A 13,481-nucleotide genomic window follows, 5' to 3' on the forward strand; every position below is an offset into this window, starting at 1 on the left:
TTGTATTTTTTTTGTACAGACAGGGTTTCACCATGTTGGCCAGGAATGCAACAGCCCCTAATGTGTCACCCCAGACTGCTCTTGGACTAGCTCACCCAGAGCGGCCCTGGGTTACTTTCTTTTTTCTTTTTCTTTTTTTTTGAGATGGAGTCCCCTCTGTCATCCAGGGTGGAGTGCAGTGGCATGCTATCAGCTCACTGCAACCTCTGCCTCCCAAATTCAAGCAATTCTCCTGCCTCAGCCACCCAAGTAGCTGGTGTTACAGGCGTGCACCACCACTCCCAGCTAATTTTTGTATTTTTAGTAGAGATGGGGTTTCTCCATGTTGGCCAGGCAGGTCTGGACTCCTGACCTCAAGTGATCCACCCACCTCGACTTCCCGAAGTGCTGGGATTACAGGCATGAGCCACCGCACCTGGCCATAGATTACTTTCAAAATGCAAATATTCTCATGCTTTTCAGCAGCTCCTATTGCTCTCAAGAAGAATCCAATGTCCTTAACATGGCCTGCCCTGCAAGGCATGAAAAGTCACTGCCTGCCCACCTCATAACCTCATCCTTTGTGGGCCATTCTGTCCCCCTCTCCTGTCCCTCTCCTCCTCCAGGGTCTGGACCCCTCCCCACCTTCACTCCACTCTCCCTCTGCTACATTCCTAACACCTGTTTATCCTACAGGTCTCGCAGAATTTTCAGTCCTTCAGGGAATCCCGCCGTGGACTTCCTCCCCAGATGAGGCTTCTCTTACTTGATCTCTGAAGTCCCTTATACTTATCATTTGCAGCACTCCCCCGGTTTGAATGTCATCTTTATTTCTCTAGTTATTTGATTGACGTCAGTCTCCCCTACTCAGGGGGCAGTTCCACGGGGGCAGAACCCATGAATGCTTTTGCTCCCTACTGTATCTCCTCAGTCAGCACACTTGCCTGGAAGTGGCAGGTATTCAAATATTTGCAATTGAATCGAGCACTGATATAACTTGACCAAGCTTGCTCCCTGGCCTCGGCCATCATGCCCTTAAATGCCCTAATGCTTCAGAACCAGCAAATTCCAGGATCATCAAGCAGCCAAGAGGAGGAGGGCGGGGGTGCCTTAGATGGGCTTCCCAGACAAAATTCTTGTGCAAACAGTTGCTTTCGGCTTTCTTTCGTAAGAGGCATCTTCAGTCTTCAGTATTTTTTTCCTGCTGCTGGTTTGCAGGTCCTGGTGTATTCACGCTGGAGAATTCTGATGAACAGCAGCCAGGAGCCCCTTATCCCCGCTCCCCAGGGGAAATCATGATTATTCTCTTTGCAGAAAATGTTACTGGGGCAAAGCATTGTGAATGCACTGTGACATGGGCCAAGGCAGCACCCCTAAAGATTTTTTTTTTTTTTTTAGATAAAGTCTCACTCTGTTGCCCAGACTGGAGTACAGTGGCACAATCTCTGCTCACTGCAACCTCTGCCTCCTGTGTTCAAGTAGCTCATCGGACTAATTTTTGTAGAGACAGGGTTTCACCATGTTGGCCAGGCTGGTCTCGAACTCCTGACCTCAAGAGATCTGCCTGCCTCGGCCTCCCAAAGTGCTGGGATTACAAGTGTGAGCCATCACTGAGCCTGGCCACAGAAGGAAGGAATTTTTAAGTGAGCTAAGTTTAGTTTTCTGGATTAAAATGAAGATCCTTTATCAACTTCAACACTTGCATTTTATTTCCTTAATCATTACATACACATTCAAGGCAGGACTGAATACCCCTTTTGATAGATGGGGAAGCTAAGACAGAGGGAGGCCAAGTGGCTTGCACAAGGCCGCAATCCCAAGCACAGAGCTAGCCACCGGCACAGCTAGAATCCAGCCCCAAGTCCTTCTCATTCTGAAGACAGGGTTCTTTGTGTTTCCTGCTCACAGCAAACATGAATGCTGGGAACAAGCTGCCAGCAGCTAAACAGCCGATCAGAAAGCCAGTGAAATGTGATTAGTGTTATCTGTACTGGCCCAGCCTCTTCATACACAGGCTGCACTCGCGTGGTAAGCTTCACGGCTCAACCAAGCCAGTGGCTGTTCTCTGGCAAAGGGCTTTCCAATGGGGAAGAGCAAACCCAGGACACGCTGGGCCAAGAATGCTGCCAGGAGTCAGCAAAACACCCCAAATCCTTTCTTTCTTCTGAGACAGACGTATGGAGAAGCCATCAGAATCCTGCAAAACGACTTTCACCTTCTTCTGACTCACACGAATACTGCATTTCATTCTGAGATAGCCACTTTCCCCCATTTTTACACCTCACCAATCAGGGTGTATCACAGTTTAATCAGTAGGTTTTTTTCTCTCTTAGTGGCCTGGAAAATAATGGTGCATCTGACAATTGCTGGTATCCCAGAGCCAAATGCAACATGGGATACAAAATTACTAAAATGCAAAATAAAACAAAAAATATAAAATATAAAGGATTTGGAAATGGACATGCAAAGTGACACTGGAGATCAGAATTTGGAGAAAACTTCTCTCTTCCCAGCAAAAGAAGGCTATCCTCATTATCTCTATGTAAGTCATCTTCTACTCTTAATAACCCACAGTGGGTTTTGATTGATTCCCAGAAGAAAAAACCAACCCGAAATCAAAAGAAAGATAGATGTGATTAGGTAAGACTGAAAGCTTTTAGCCTTAAAATTTTTCAAACTCAATTTCCATTATTTTTTCAACTGACTGTGCCCCAGTTTCCCTCTACCTGTGGGATGTAAATAATAACAGTATCCAGCTCACAGGGCTGATGGTGGGGGGAATGAACTAATCCACATGAGGCGTTCAGAACAACGACCAGCACGTGCTGAGCACTCACTACATGTCAGGCACGATCAGCTGCCGCTGCAGCATCTCTGAAGTTGTCCCTTCTGACACTGGGGAGTTTAGCAGGCGATAATATGCAAGGTAGGGTGAGTTTTGTTTTTTTTTTTTAAAGAGAACTTTCAATTCAAGGTCCTTTTTAATGTAAGAAAATGCAAAAGATCCCATAATTCTTTCACTAAAAGAGTTTTATCATCAAGATTCTTCACCAGTCTGGGCAATCAGCTGTTTATCAAAGCAAAGCATAAAAAGACACAGCTCAGAGAACAACCAGAAAACGTCCCATGTCAACCTGCGGCTCACCATCCAGAGTGTCTCCAACAGAGGATCTTCATGGCTCCAAAATGCTTCTTCCTTTGTAGGTAAAGATATGCTCCACCATCTGCCAACCTGGCTACCAGATCCAGAAATTTACCATTGCCTTCAACTCTTCTTTCCTTTGCATTTCTCCTAAGTAGCTCTTGAATCCACCTATCTTCCTCTCTATCTCTGTGGCCACTTCCCTGAGCCCAGGCCACCATCATCTGTCACCTAGACAACAACTACCACTTGCTAACCGGATCTCCAGTTAAGCCACAGTCTAATCCAAACACACACTGTCACGGTGGAATTATGAAGCCAAAAGGGCTTCAAGGACTTCAGCAGAGTCCTGAACATCTCTAATGTAGTAAACAAGGCTACAACCTGCATTCTTTTTAAGAAGCCAGTCATTGCAAATATGGTGCTTTCCTGTGTTCTGCAAGTCCTCCTAAAAAATTATTAAACTTGATGGGCGAGGGGGGTCATAGGAAACCCCAAATTTGTGGTCGGCTGGGCATTAGTGTGAGGACTCTGGGGACCCCACTTGTGTCTGGTGACTGAATCTGGGGCAGTCTCACAGGACTTAACTCTTATGGGGTCTGCACTAACACTAGGTAGTGTCATAACTGAACTGAACAGGAGGACAGCCAGCTGCAGTCAGAGAACTGATGTTGGAACATAAATGCATTCTTCGTTCTGAGGACAGCTTGAGGGTGGATGCTACTTTTACCTCCTTAGTAGCTAACAGAGTCTAAGCACTGAAGAGGCAGGTCATACCCCTTTCCTGAATGAATGAAAGAACGAACTAATAGATGGAGGCTTGAATGTTTTGCAGGACTCATCTGCAGTAGTCAAGGACGTTTATGAATGGAAGGATGGCACCAGGCGTGAATCAATTAGACCTACGAAAACCATGAATGGCTGATGGGTTGCAACTCAAGAGAGGCAGCCGGTACCTTCCCACCCTGCCACTCCGTCAGGCTTTGCCTTAGTTGTCCTTTTCCTTCTCTGCTGTTTTGTATTTGGTCAAAAATTAATGCTAAGAAAACACTCAGCTCCTGGCATGCCTCCACACTCTACATACCTCTCACCTGGCCCCTGAAGGCAGCCACAGGGTAGTCAGGTGCACTGCACCTTGATAATAGTTCCATTGTGCACAGGGACACCCAGGGCATTCTGAGACCAGAGTCATGGGCAAGGCACTCAAGAAGCTGTGTCTACAAGAGGTTTTACCGGACACGAGCTTTGCAAAGGAAGAGAGTTCACAGCTCCAGGCCTCTGGCGGATGTGTTTGGCCTGTGTTTATCTAGAATCCTTACTTGTGAAATACAGCTAATAAACAGCCCAGCCTCTGAAGGCTACGTGCATTCACCTGAAATGCAACATCCTTCTGCAGGGGATTTCTTTTCTTTTCTTTTCTTTTCTTTTCTTTTCTTTTTTGGAGACAGGCTCTCACTCTGTTGCCTAGACTGGAGTGCAGTGGAGCGATCTTGGCTCACTGCAACCTCTGCCTCCCAGGTTTAAGCAGTTCTCCTGCCTCGGCATCCCAAGTAGCTGAGAGTACAGGTGCACGCCACCATGCCCGGCAAACTTTTGTATTATCAGTAGAGATGGGGTTTCGCCATGACAGCCAGGCTGGTCTCAAACTCCTGACCTCAAGTGATCTGCCTGCCTTGGCCTCTCAAAGTGCTGGGATTACAGGCGTGCACCACCACACCTAGCCTTGCAGGAGATTTCTGAGTTAAATTCAGACACCTATGGATTCAGGTCAGGGCCAGCTTCTTGATTGTCACACTAGGTCTAAAGGCAAAATTCTACCACCCCTGCTTCCACCCAAATGGAAGGGTTCTGGCTGTGCCCACATTCTGAATTTTCCCATCAGCCTTCTGAGCCCGGGGTGTGGCCTCGAAGAAATGGCTGAAACCATCCCACTGTCTGCTCCTTGTTCTTCCTCCACCGACATCCCTGTGGGAAGAGGAGCTCCGAGCACTATCCCTCTTCAAAAATCAAGGGGGGTGGGTTGCAGGGAATCTAGACACATTCAATTTTTACCACTGAGGCAGGGCATTGAAGGTTTGATTGTGGGTTTCAGGGTCATTCTAAGAGTGCTTTCTGCTGGTTTTGTAAACATAAGAAACGTTCGTGTGGATGAGTGCCTAGGCTGGATATGCTCAGGGATGAGCAGACCACCACACATAGGGGAAAGGATTCACATTTCACAGGCTTTTTCCAAGAAAGGAAGAATGATGTGGAGAGGCATTTGGGGTCCACTTTGGGGTCTGATCAGAATTGAGGCCCAGTGATTGAACCATCCTGGAGGCAGGTCAGTGTGTGGGGAGGGGTGTGGTCCAGGAAGTCAGAGGCTGAGTAGCCAGGAGTCACTAATGATTCTCTACGCACACAGTCCACCCTTGGTGGGACGACAGCCCCACCTCAAGGCATCACACACACATGACATGACTACCCTTTACCACTGTTGCTGGTGCTCCTCTCTAAATGGCAAGAGCTATGTCTTGGTGCATGCTGTCCCCTCTACATGAATACCCGCCCTCCCCATTCTTCACCAGCTGACCCCTCATCCTCCTCCTCTTTATCACTACCCTATCCCCAGGCTTAGTGAGGCTCCTTCCTCTTGGCCCCCAGGTTACACCTTTTGCTTATATTATTCCCAGCACTGGCCAGGCACACTTTGGGAGGCCAAGGCGAGAGGATCACCTGAGTTCAAGTGTTGGAGACCATCCTGGCCAACATGGCGAAATCCTCTCTTTACTAAAAATACAAAAATTAGCCAGGTGTGGTGACAGGCACCTCTAATCCCAGCTACTCAAGAGGCTGAAGCTGAAGAATCACTTGAACCCAGGAGATGGAGGTTGCAGTGAGCCAAGATCATGATGGGTTTTTGCATGTTGACCAAGCTGGTCTTGAACTCCTGACTTCAGGTGATCTGCCCACCTCAGCCTCCCAAAGTGCTGGGATTACAGACGTGAGCCACCACACCACCATGCCCAGCCAAGCCAATTCCTAAAAATAATTAAAGAATTATTTTTCTCTCTGTATATATATTTTAAAAATTTATAAGAGCTAGAAATCATACAGCTTTTCTCGTGTCTTTATAGCCAAATTCACTGTGACTTTGCTCTATGAACCAGCCTCTACAAGAGAAAAAACTAAAGGGGACTACAGAGATTACTCTTTGAAAAATAAGCAGAATCTTTAGAACTTACAAAATCAGAGGGCTATACAGTTTCTATATTCATTCCAAACTGACTTCTCATCATGTCAGATAAAATGCTCTGTTTACTCCATGAACTGACTCATGCCAGGCTCTCGGCAAAGGTTCCAGTAAAACTCAAGACTCAAAGGAGTGTGTCCTCAAAAGGCTCTGTACTGTATGATTCCATTTGTGTAAAATGTCCAGAATAGGCAAATCCAGAGACAGAAGGCAGATGACTGGTGGTCACGGTCTGGGCGAGTGGGGAGACTGGGAGACGGAGTGACTGCTAATGGGCATCAGGTGTCTTTCAGGGCTAATGAAAATGTTCTGAAATGAGACAGTGGTGATGGTTGCACAATACCATGAATGTACTAAAAGCCACTGAAACTTGTACTTCAAAATGGTTAAAACAATAAATTCTGTTATGTGAATTTTACTGCAATAAGCAAAAAAGTGGCTGTGTCTTACCTTCCTTCCAAAGGTTTACTAGAAACTGTGCAAGCTGTTTCATAATCACAATGTTCAGAACTGGAAAGGATGATTATTTTTAAAGTTGGGGAACCACTAGCCCAACATCACCACGAGGGGAAATAGAGGCAGAAGTGTGTCCCCTAAGATAGTGGGCTGTGCCAGCCCCAGCCATCAGAGGAGACATTTGTGCGCTGGGTTTGCTGTAAATGACAGAATTCACTTCAAAAGCCCCTTTGGAGCTCTTTAGTAAAATGCTCAGAGAACACCTGGGCACACTCAGGCAAGATAAACCACACAGACACCTCGCAGACAGACCTCCCAGGACAGAGAGACAGCAACAGGACTCCAAAAGCAACTTGAAGTTTTAGCAGCATGATCACCCACAGAGTGAAGTTCAACATTCAGTCAAGAAGAATCATTCTGATTACTTATCTATCTGGAAGATCTGAGACTTTTGAAATGAAACATTTCACAAACTCTACTGAAATAAGAAATACTTTTTAAATTAATTAATTAATTAATTTTTTGAAACGGGGTTTCGCTCTTGTTGCCCAGGCTGGAGTGCAGTGCCACAATCTGGGTTCACCACAACCTCCGCCTCCCAGGTTCAAGCAATTCTGCCTTAGCCTCTTGAGTAGCTGGGATTACAGGCATGTGCCACCAAGCCCAGCTAATTTTGTATTTTTAGTAGAGATGGAGTTTCTCCATGTTGGTCAGGCTGGTCTTGAACTCCTGACCTCAGGTGATCTGCCCACCTCGGCCTCCCAAAGTGCTGGGATTACAGGCATGAGCCACTGCGCCCGGCTTGATTTATTTTTTTTAAAATGAATCACTGGTTATGGAAAGAACTATATGGTCTCGCGAAAAGGACAAAGTTAAAGATGTTTTTGCAAGCTTAACGCAACCAAATCTAATTTGAGGATTATTGTGAGGCTTGCAGCTCTAGTTTGTGGTGTAAATATATACATACATATCTACGCAGGTAGATACGTTCGCAAAAATGCTTATTTCCTATGGAAAGGACAGTTTAAGTCACTCTGTATTTCTTTTTTCCATGAGTCTAATACTGAATTATGATGATTCAAAGGCTCTCAGACTGTCGTGCTAACATTGTAAATGGCCAAACATCCAAGAAAGAAAACAAAACAGAACACACACAATTTTCTTAAAGTTGTGGGAAATTAAGTAGGCACAGTTGATTGTTCTGAGCTGGCAGGAAAACTTGGGCAGCTAGCAGAGGTCTGGACAACCACGGAAAGCCCACAGCAAGGACCACACCGTGAGCAGCCACCAGAGATTTGGGATGGTAGACTTACCAAGAGTGTCCACTGGCGGGGGGCACACGGTGAGAAAGTGCAGGATACACAATTGACACAAAAAGGAAAATAATAAAGTCAAACCGGTGTCCAAGCAGCAGCAGTCTTACCTTTGTTTCATGTGTCACGCAGTTCACGGCTCGCCACCAAATTTGATATCAGAGCTGATGAAACCCACATCCACCGGGAGCTCACATCCACCTTCCCCTTCTCTGTCTTACTAATATCTGTTCCTTCTCATCTAAACAAAACCTTCCCCATTAGTAATAAAAAAAAAAGCCCTAGAGAATACAGCAAAGATTTTTTAAAAGAGAGATGAAGAATATATACCCAGAAGAAGCCAAGCTTTGGCAAGAAAACCTTTTGAGTGTAATTTACCATCACTTGAAAAATATCTAGGGAATCCTAGGAAACAAAGCTTAGGGAGCGATGAAAATGGAAAAAAAAAAAATTAAATAACTTAAAATTGTAGTGTAACAGCAAATATTATACTAGTATAGAACTCTGTGAGTCTGTTTGTTACATTTGTAACATTGGCTTTGCAGCCCCTAGTGGAAAGAGTCAACTATTTAAATGTCAGCTGTACAGTTAATATATTATAATGGTCAGTTCTCTCTCTCTCAAAAACAGTCCCCGCTGGGTGCAGTGGTGTGTGCCTGTAATCCCAGCTACTAGGGATGCTAAGGCGGGAAGATCCCTGGAGCCCAGGAGTTTGAGGCCAGCCTAGGCCAACTATCAAGATGCTGACTCAAAAAAAAAAAAAAGACTTCTTCAGTGTAGTGATCTCATGGTAATACATGGAACAATGATCATAAGAAGCACCTAATGAATGCTGGCCATTATTACTTTTAAAAATCCTTGATAAACTTTTAGTAGTCACAGATAGAAACGGAAGGCTTTACCAGAATTAATTTTTTTTTCTGAGACAGAGTCTCACTCTGTCACCAGGCTGGAGTGCAGTGACGCGATCTCGGCTCACTACAACCTCTGCCTCCTGGGTTCAAGCGATTCTCCTGTCTCAGCTTCCCGAGTAGCTAAGATTACAGGCATGTGCCACCACGCCCAGCTAATTTTTGTATTTTTAGTAGAGATGGAGTTTCACCATGTTGGCCAGGATGGTCTCGATCTCTTGACCTCATGATCTACCCACCTCGGCCTCCCAAAGTGCTGAGATTACAGGTGTGAGCCACCGCGCCTGTTCCAGAATTAATTCTTAATTTACACTGGTAATAATATGGGAATTAAATGAAAATAAGTCTGCTGAGTTCCGTTCATACAGTCGGGTGGCACATGTAGGTAAATACAACGTAAAACGCCTCTCATTTCCGATGTTCTCTTACTTTCCCCCATTGGGCCATGGTCAACTCCAAGACATCCACGGCAATGAGCTGACATCATGAAGCAGGCAGAGGGCTCAAGAGACACTGTCCAGAGCCCGCGGCTACAGAGTCGGCTCCAGACCATCTCTCCAGCATCCTGCCACCTCTGTCCCTCCACCTATTAGCAACGCTGGCTCTGCCCCGCACTCTTGACCTATGCACGAGCCCAGAATTTCTCTGAGGGTAAGGACTGGCTAACTCCTTGCCTCGTGTTTACTCTTAGTAGGCATCCGACCAGCCTGCCTTCAAGAAAAACAGGCACACTCACCCACAGCAATAGCATATTCCCAATTGCTTTACAGTGATTTTGAGATAAAACCTACAAAGGCAAACCATTGAAAGTTTCTTGATGGAAATATTTAAACACCTTTAGATTACAAACTACCTCTCTCTACAGTAAGAAAGAGTCGAAGAATGTGATAAAAGGTGTTATCTGCAGAGTAACAAGGAAAGTGAGCCGCTCACAAAAATCACATCCGTGCATGTCTGCCCACGTCAAGGATGGTGGTAAAACCACGCTTACACGCAAAAGGCACTTGAAATGCTAAAAGGAGAGTCTGAAGAATTTTTAGATCAAAGATCACAGTTTTTGAAAAAGGCATGGCAGAAAGCTGCTTGAGAATCTCCTGGAAAGGTATTAAAAAGGAATTGATTATCTGGCTGCATACATCAGATTCCGTCTATCAGGGCAAAAAAAAAAAAAAAAATGTATCCAAAGCCTTCATCCATCCGAAACTCATGGTGCGTTAAAAGAAACTGCTAACATTTTGTAAACCAAGGGTCCAGGAATCTGCCACTTGAAAGAGATGAAACAGATCCCTCGAGGTTTTCTAGGAGAAAGGGAAATGTCAGCTAACCAGACCCCTAACAACTCAAAGCCTCAAATAAGCAGATTTCTTTTAGCCCTTAAGTGAGCTGTGTTTTCTTCAGTCCATTCTCAGCCATATGTGTGCCTCTCTATAAACCAGTCCAGTCTGGATGTGACTCTAGTACCTTTAAGAAGGCTGCTTTCATCTCAGAAATATACAAATAGAAACACCTGATCCAAAAATGTACTTACAAATTTTAGAAAAAGATTTTTATAAAGGATAGAAACACAAATTATTTTCTGGTTGTATCTTGAAGAAACTAGAAATTCTCCAGAACATTCCAAGCTACTGATCTGACTGATCTTGTGGACATAAGTCTACCATCTGACATGGTGCCAGAGACTGCTGGTATGAACCTCTAGCTAAGAAGACGGATGCTTCAGAAACTCCTGGTCTCAGCCTCCACTCTCTCAGCCTTCAGGCCCATGTGCCCTAAGGAACCACACAACTAAATGCCAGTCATTCCCAAGTCCAAGGGCCAGATGCCCCTCTTCACGTTATGCACAGTGCAGCATCCTATGGGTCCCAAGTCTTTCTATCCAGCCTCGATGGGGAGCTCATAATCCTGCAGGCAGCCCAAGCCAGTGCTAGGAAGGTCTAATTGCCAGAAACTTCCTTTGATGTTGCACCGCAATCACCCTATCAGGCTTCACCCAGAGGTATAAATTCTGCTAATTGGGCAACGTCAATGACTTTGAGTGACAGATGAGAACCAATTCAGTCTCCATGCAGAATTTAGATAAAAGGATTATCACTGCAGCCAAGAACTTTGGGCCTCTGAAAAGTGAGCTGTGGAAGAGCTGAGGCAAAATAGCTACTTTTTCTTACTTCATCCTTTTCACCAAACTCCCAAACCTTTTCTAAACCTAAGCATCTTCCCTGGACCATCTCTCTCAGCCCATGAATCCCTCCTCTCTCAAAGCTGCCAAGCTGTCAGTTACAGGGAGTTCAGCACCAAACTGTGACCAGCCTGCTCTCCTCTGGGCCTCGGACTTCATGGAATACAGTAGTAATTTTACTTATAAATGTTTACCTCTAGAGTCACTAAAATGTTGCTATGTCATAAACCCTATTACTTATCAAACACTAGCTCCCAAGTGCCTTGGTTAGACAGGATACAAATATGAGGAGCTCCAGACCAAAAAAACATCCAAAAGAAACTGCTTGGGCCAACGCTGATGGAAAATCTGATGTGGGTGAAAATTCTGCTGTCTTTGTCTTGAAATGGGCTTATGACTGTTGTGAAAATGTGGGAGGGAGCCTCATTTTTCAGAAATGTTCAAAGTTAAAAACTGTCCTATCACCACCCCACCCCACAGCTCTCTCCTCCATCCCATCCCTCCAAATGTGTTTTCTGCTATTCCCAACAGAGAACTGCGTGTTTGAGGGACAGGAAATTCAGCGTGGGGGATCTCAACTGGAAAAGGTTGCTGTCTCAAATTGATGGTAAATACCACCCACAGAGCAGCCTGACAGGAGAACCCCATCTTATCAGTGGTGAAGCAGCAGATTCAGAAAGAAACTTGATGTCAAAGAAGAACAGACTGGAAGGAATGTTGCCTTCTCCAGCTCAGCACAAGGTCCCTATGTTTTTAGTGGTGGTAAAATGTTACAAGTGCAGGCTGGGTGCGGTGGCTCATGCCTGTAATCCCAGCACTTGGAGAGGCGGGCAGGTCAGGAGGTCAGGAGATTGAGAGCATCCTGGCCAACATGGTGAAACCCCATCTCTACTAAAAATACAAAAATTAGCTGGGCCAGCTGTAATTACAGGTGCGTGCCACCTGTAGTCTCAGCTACTCGAGAGGCTGAGGCAGGAGAATCACTTGAACCAGGGAGTCGGAGGTTGCAGTGAGCCAAGATCACAGCACTGCACTCCAGCCTGGCGACAGCGAAACTCCATCTCAAAAAAAAAAGAAAAAAAGTTAAAAGTGCTTGTAAACTGGATGCCACTAGATTTTTCTCTCAAACTCCCAGTCCATTCTGGAGGAACAAAGGTGGGTCAAAGATCTGACAATTCACTGGTTTGCAAGGGAGGATAAACGTGGACGTGGGGGAAGGCATCTTGCGTGGTTCTGCTCAGTGGTAGATTATCAAGCTCCTCCCCCTAAACACCATGGAAAATCCCCTGTATGGTCATGACTCCCAGCTTCCCCTGCACTCATTCCTAGCATTTTCACAAGACTTAATAAAGGGTTTCGGAGATTATAGGCTGTGAAAGCTGCAGGAGAAAATGACATAATTTCTGTAATAATTACTAGAGAACATTTGCATAAAGGCCTTTCTGCATTATCCCAAGGCTTCTAAGAAATTTGTAGGTATCATCACAAAGCACAGTAGGCATGGAAACTGTCAAACTTGGAAGACAAAGCTGGGGGAAGGAACATGTCAAGTGCCACTTGGCAAGGGCCTCAAATTAATACCTAGTCTGCACTTTGAGAACTTTCACTCAGACGGGTCCTATTTGCTCCCATCTGGGTTTCCAGGGCCATCATACTTAAGGAAGTCTCTGAGGTGAGCACCTTTTGCTTCAGAGACAAATCAAGCACTCCATCAGAAGTAAGAACATCGGTGGCAGAATTTTAGGAGTTACCTTTTTTGGCTTTCTTCTGCAGTTTCAGCGTATCCGAGGACTTCTTTTTTATCTCTTGGCGGGCTTTTTTATATTCTAAGAGAAAGCAGAATATGGAATATTTTTACCACTTTGCTTAACAGAAAATATTTTAGGATCAGCCATCATCTCAGAAAGCATTAACCGTAAAATGCAGTCAATGGCTTTGTAAGAATAAAATATGATAATCTCATGACGACATTTTACAACCAAGGGGCTAGGGACATAAAAATAAAATGCACAATGGTCTTGCCCTGTCATATTCACTCACACCAGCTTTCAGGCGAGGCTCCATTTGGGAATACTTTTTTTTTCTTTTTTGGAGACAGAGTCTCGTTCTGTAACCCAGGCTGATATGCAGTGTTGTGATCTCGGCTCATTGTAACCTCCACCTCCCGAGTTCAAGTGATTCTCCTGCCTCAGCCTCCCGAATAGCTGGGATTACAGGCACCTGCCACCACACCCAGCTAATTTTTGTGTTTTTAATAGAGAGGTGGTTTTAC

The 13,481-nt window shown here is 45.2% G+C and overlaps 1 protein-coding gene across 6 annotated transcripts in view; it reads right to left on the minus strand.

Moving 5' to 3' along the window:
- MTSS1 (MTSS I-BAR domain containing 1) overlaps positions 1-13,481 on the minus strand; it is a 185,743-nt gene that overhangs the window by 21,176 nt on the left and 151,086 nt on the right. For all 6 annotated transcript variants that reach the window (XM_064384573.1, XM_021673613.2, XM_021673615.2 and 3 more), the window contains exon 6: positions 12,961-13,035. In XM_064384573.1, the coding sequence (XP_064240643.1) occupies positions 12,961-13,035 (75 nt within the window). The remainder of the gene's footprint in view (positions 1-12,960; positions 13,036-13,481) is intronic.

The sequence above is a fragment of the Aotus nancymaae genome, unplaced genomic scaffold (genome assembly GCF_030222135.1).
Source record: "Aotus nancymaae isolate 86718 unplaced genomic scaffold, 86718_ANA_hifiasm-v0.15.2.pri h1tg000036l, whole genome shotgun sequence".
NCBI classification, from domain to species: domain Eukaryota; kingdom Metazoa; phylum Chordata; class Mammalia; order Primates; family Aotidae; genus Aotus; species Aotus nancymaae.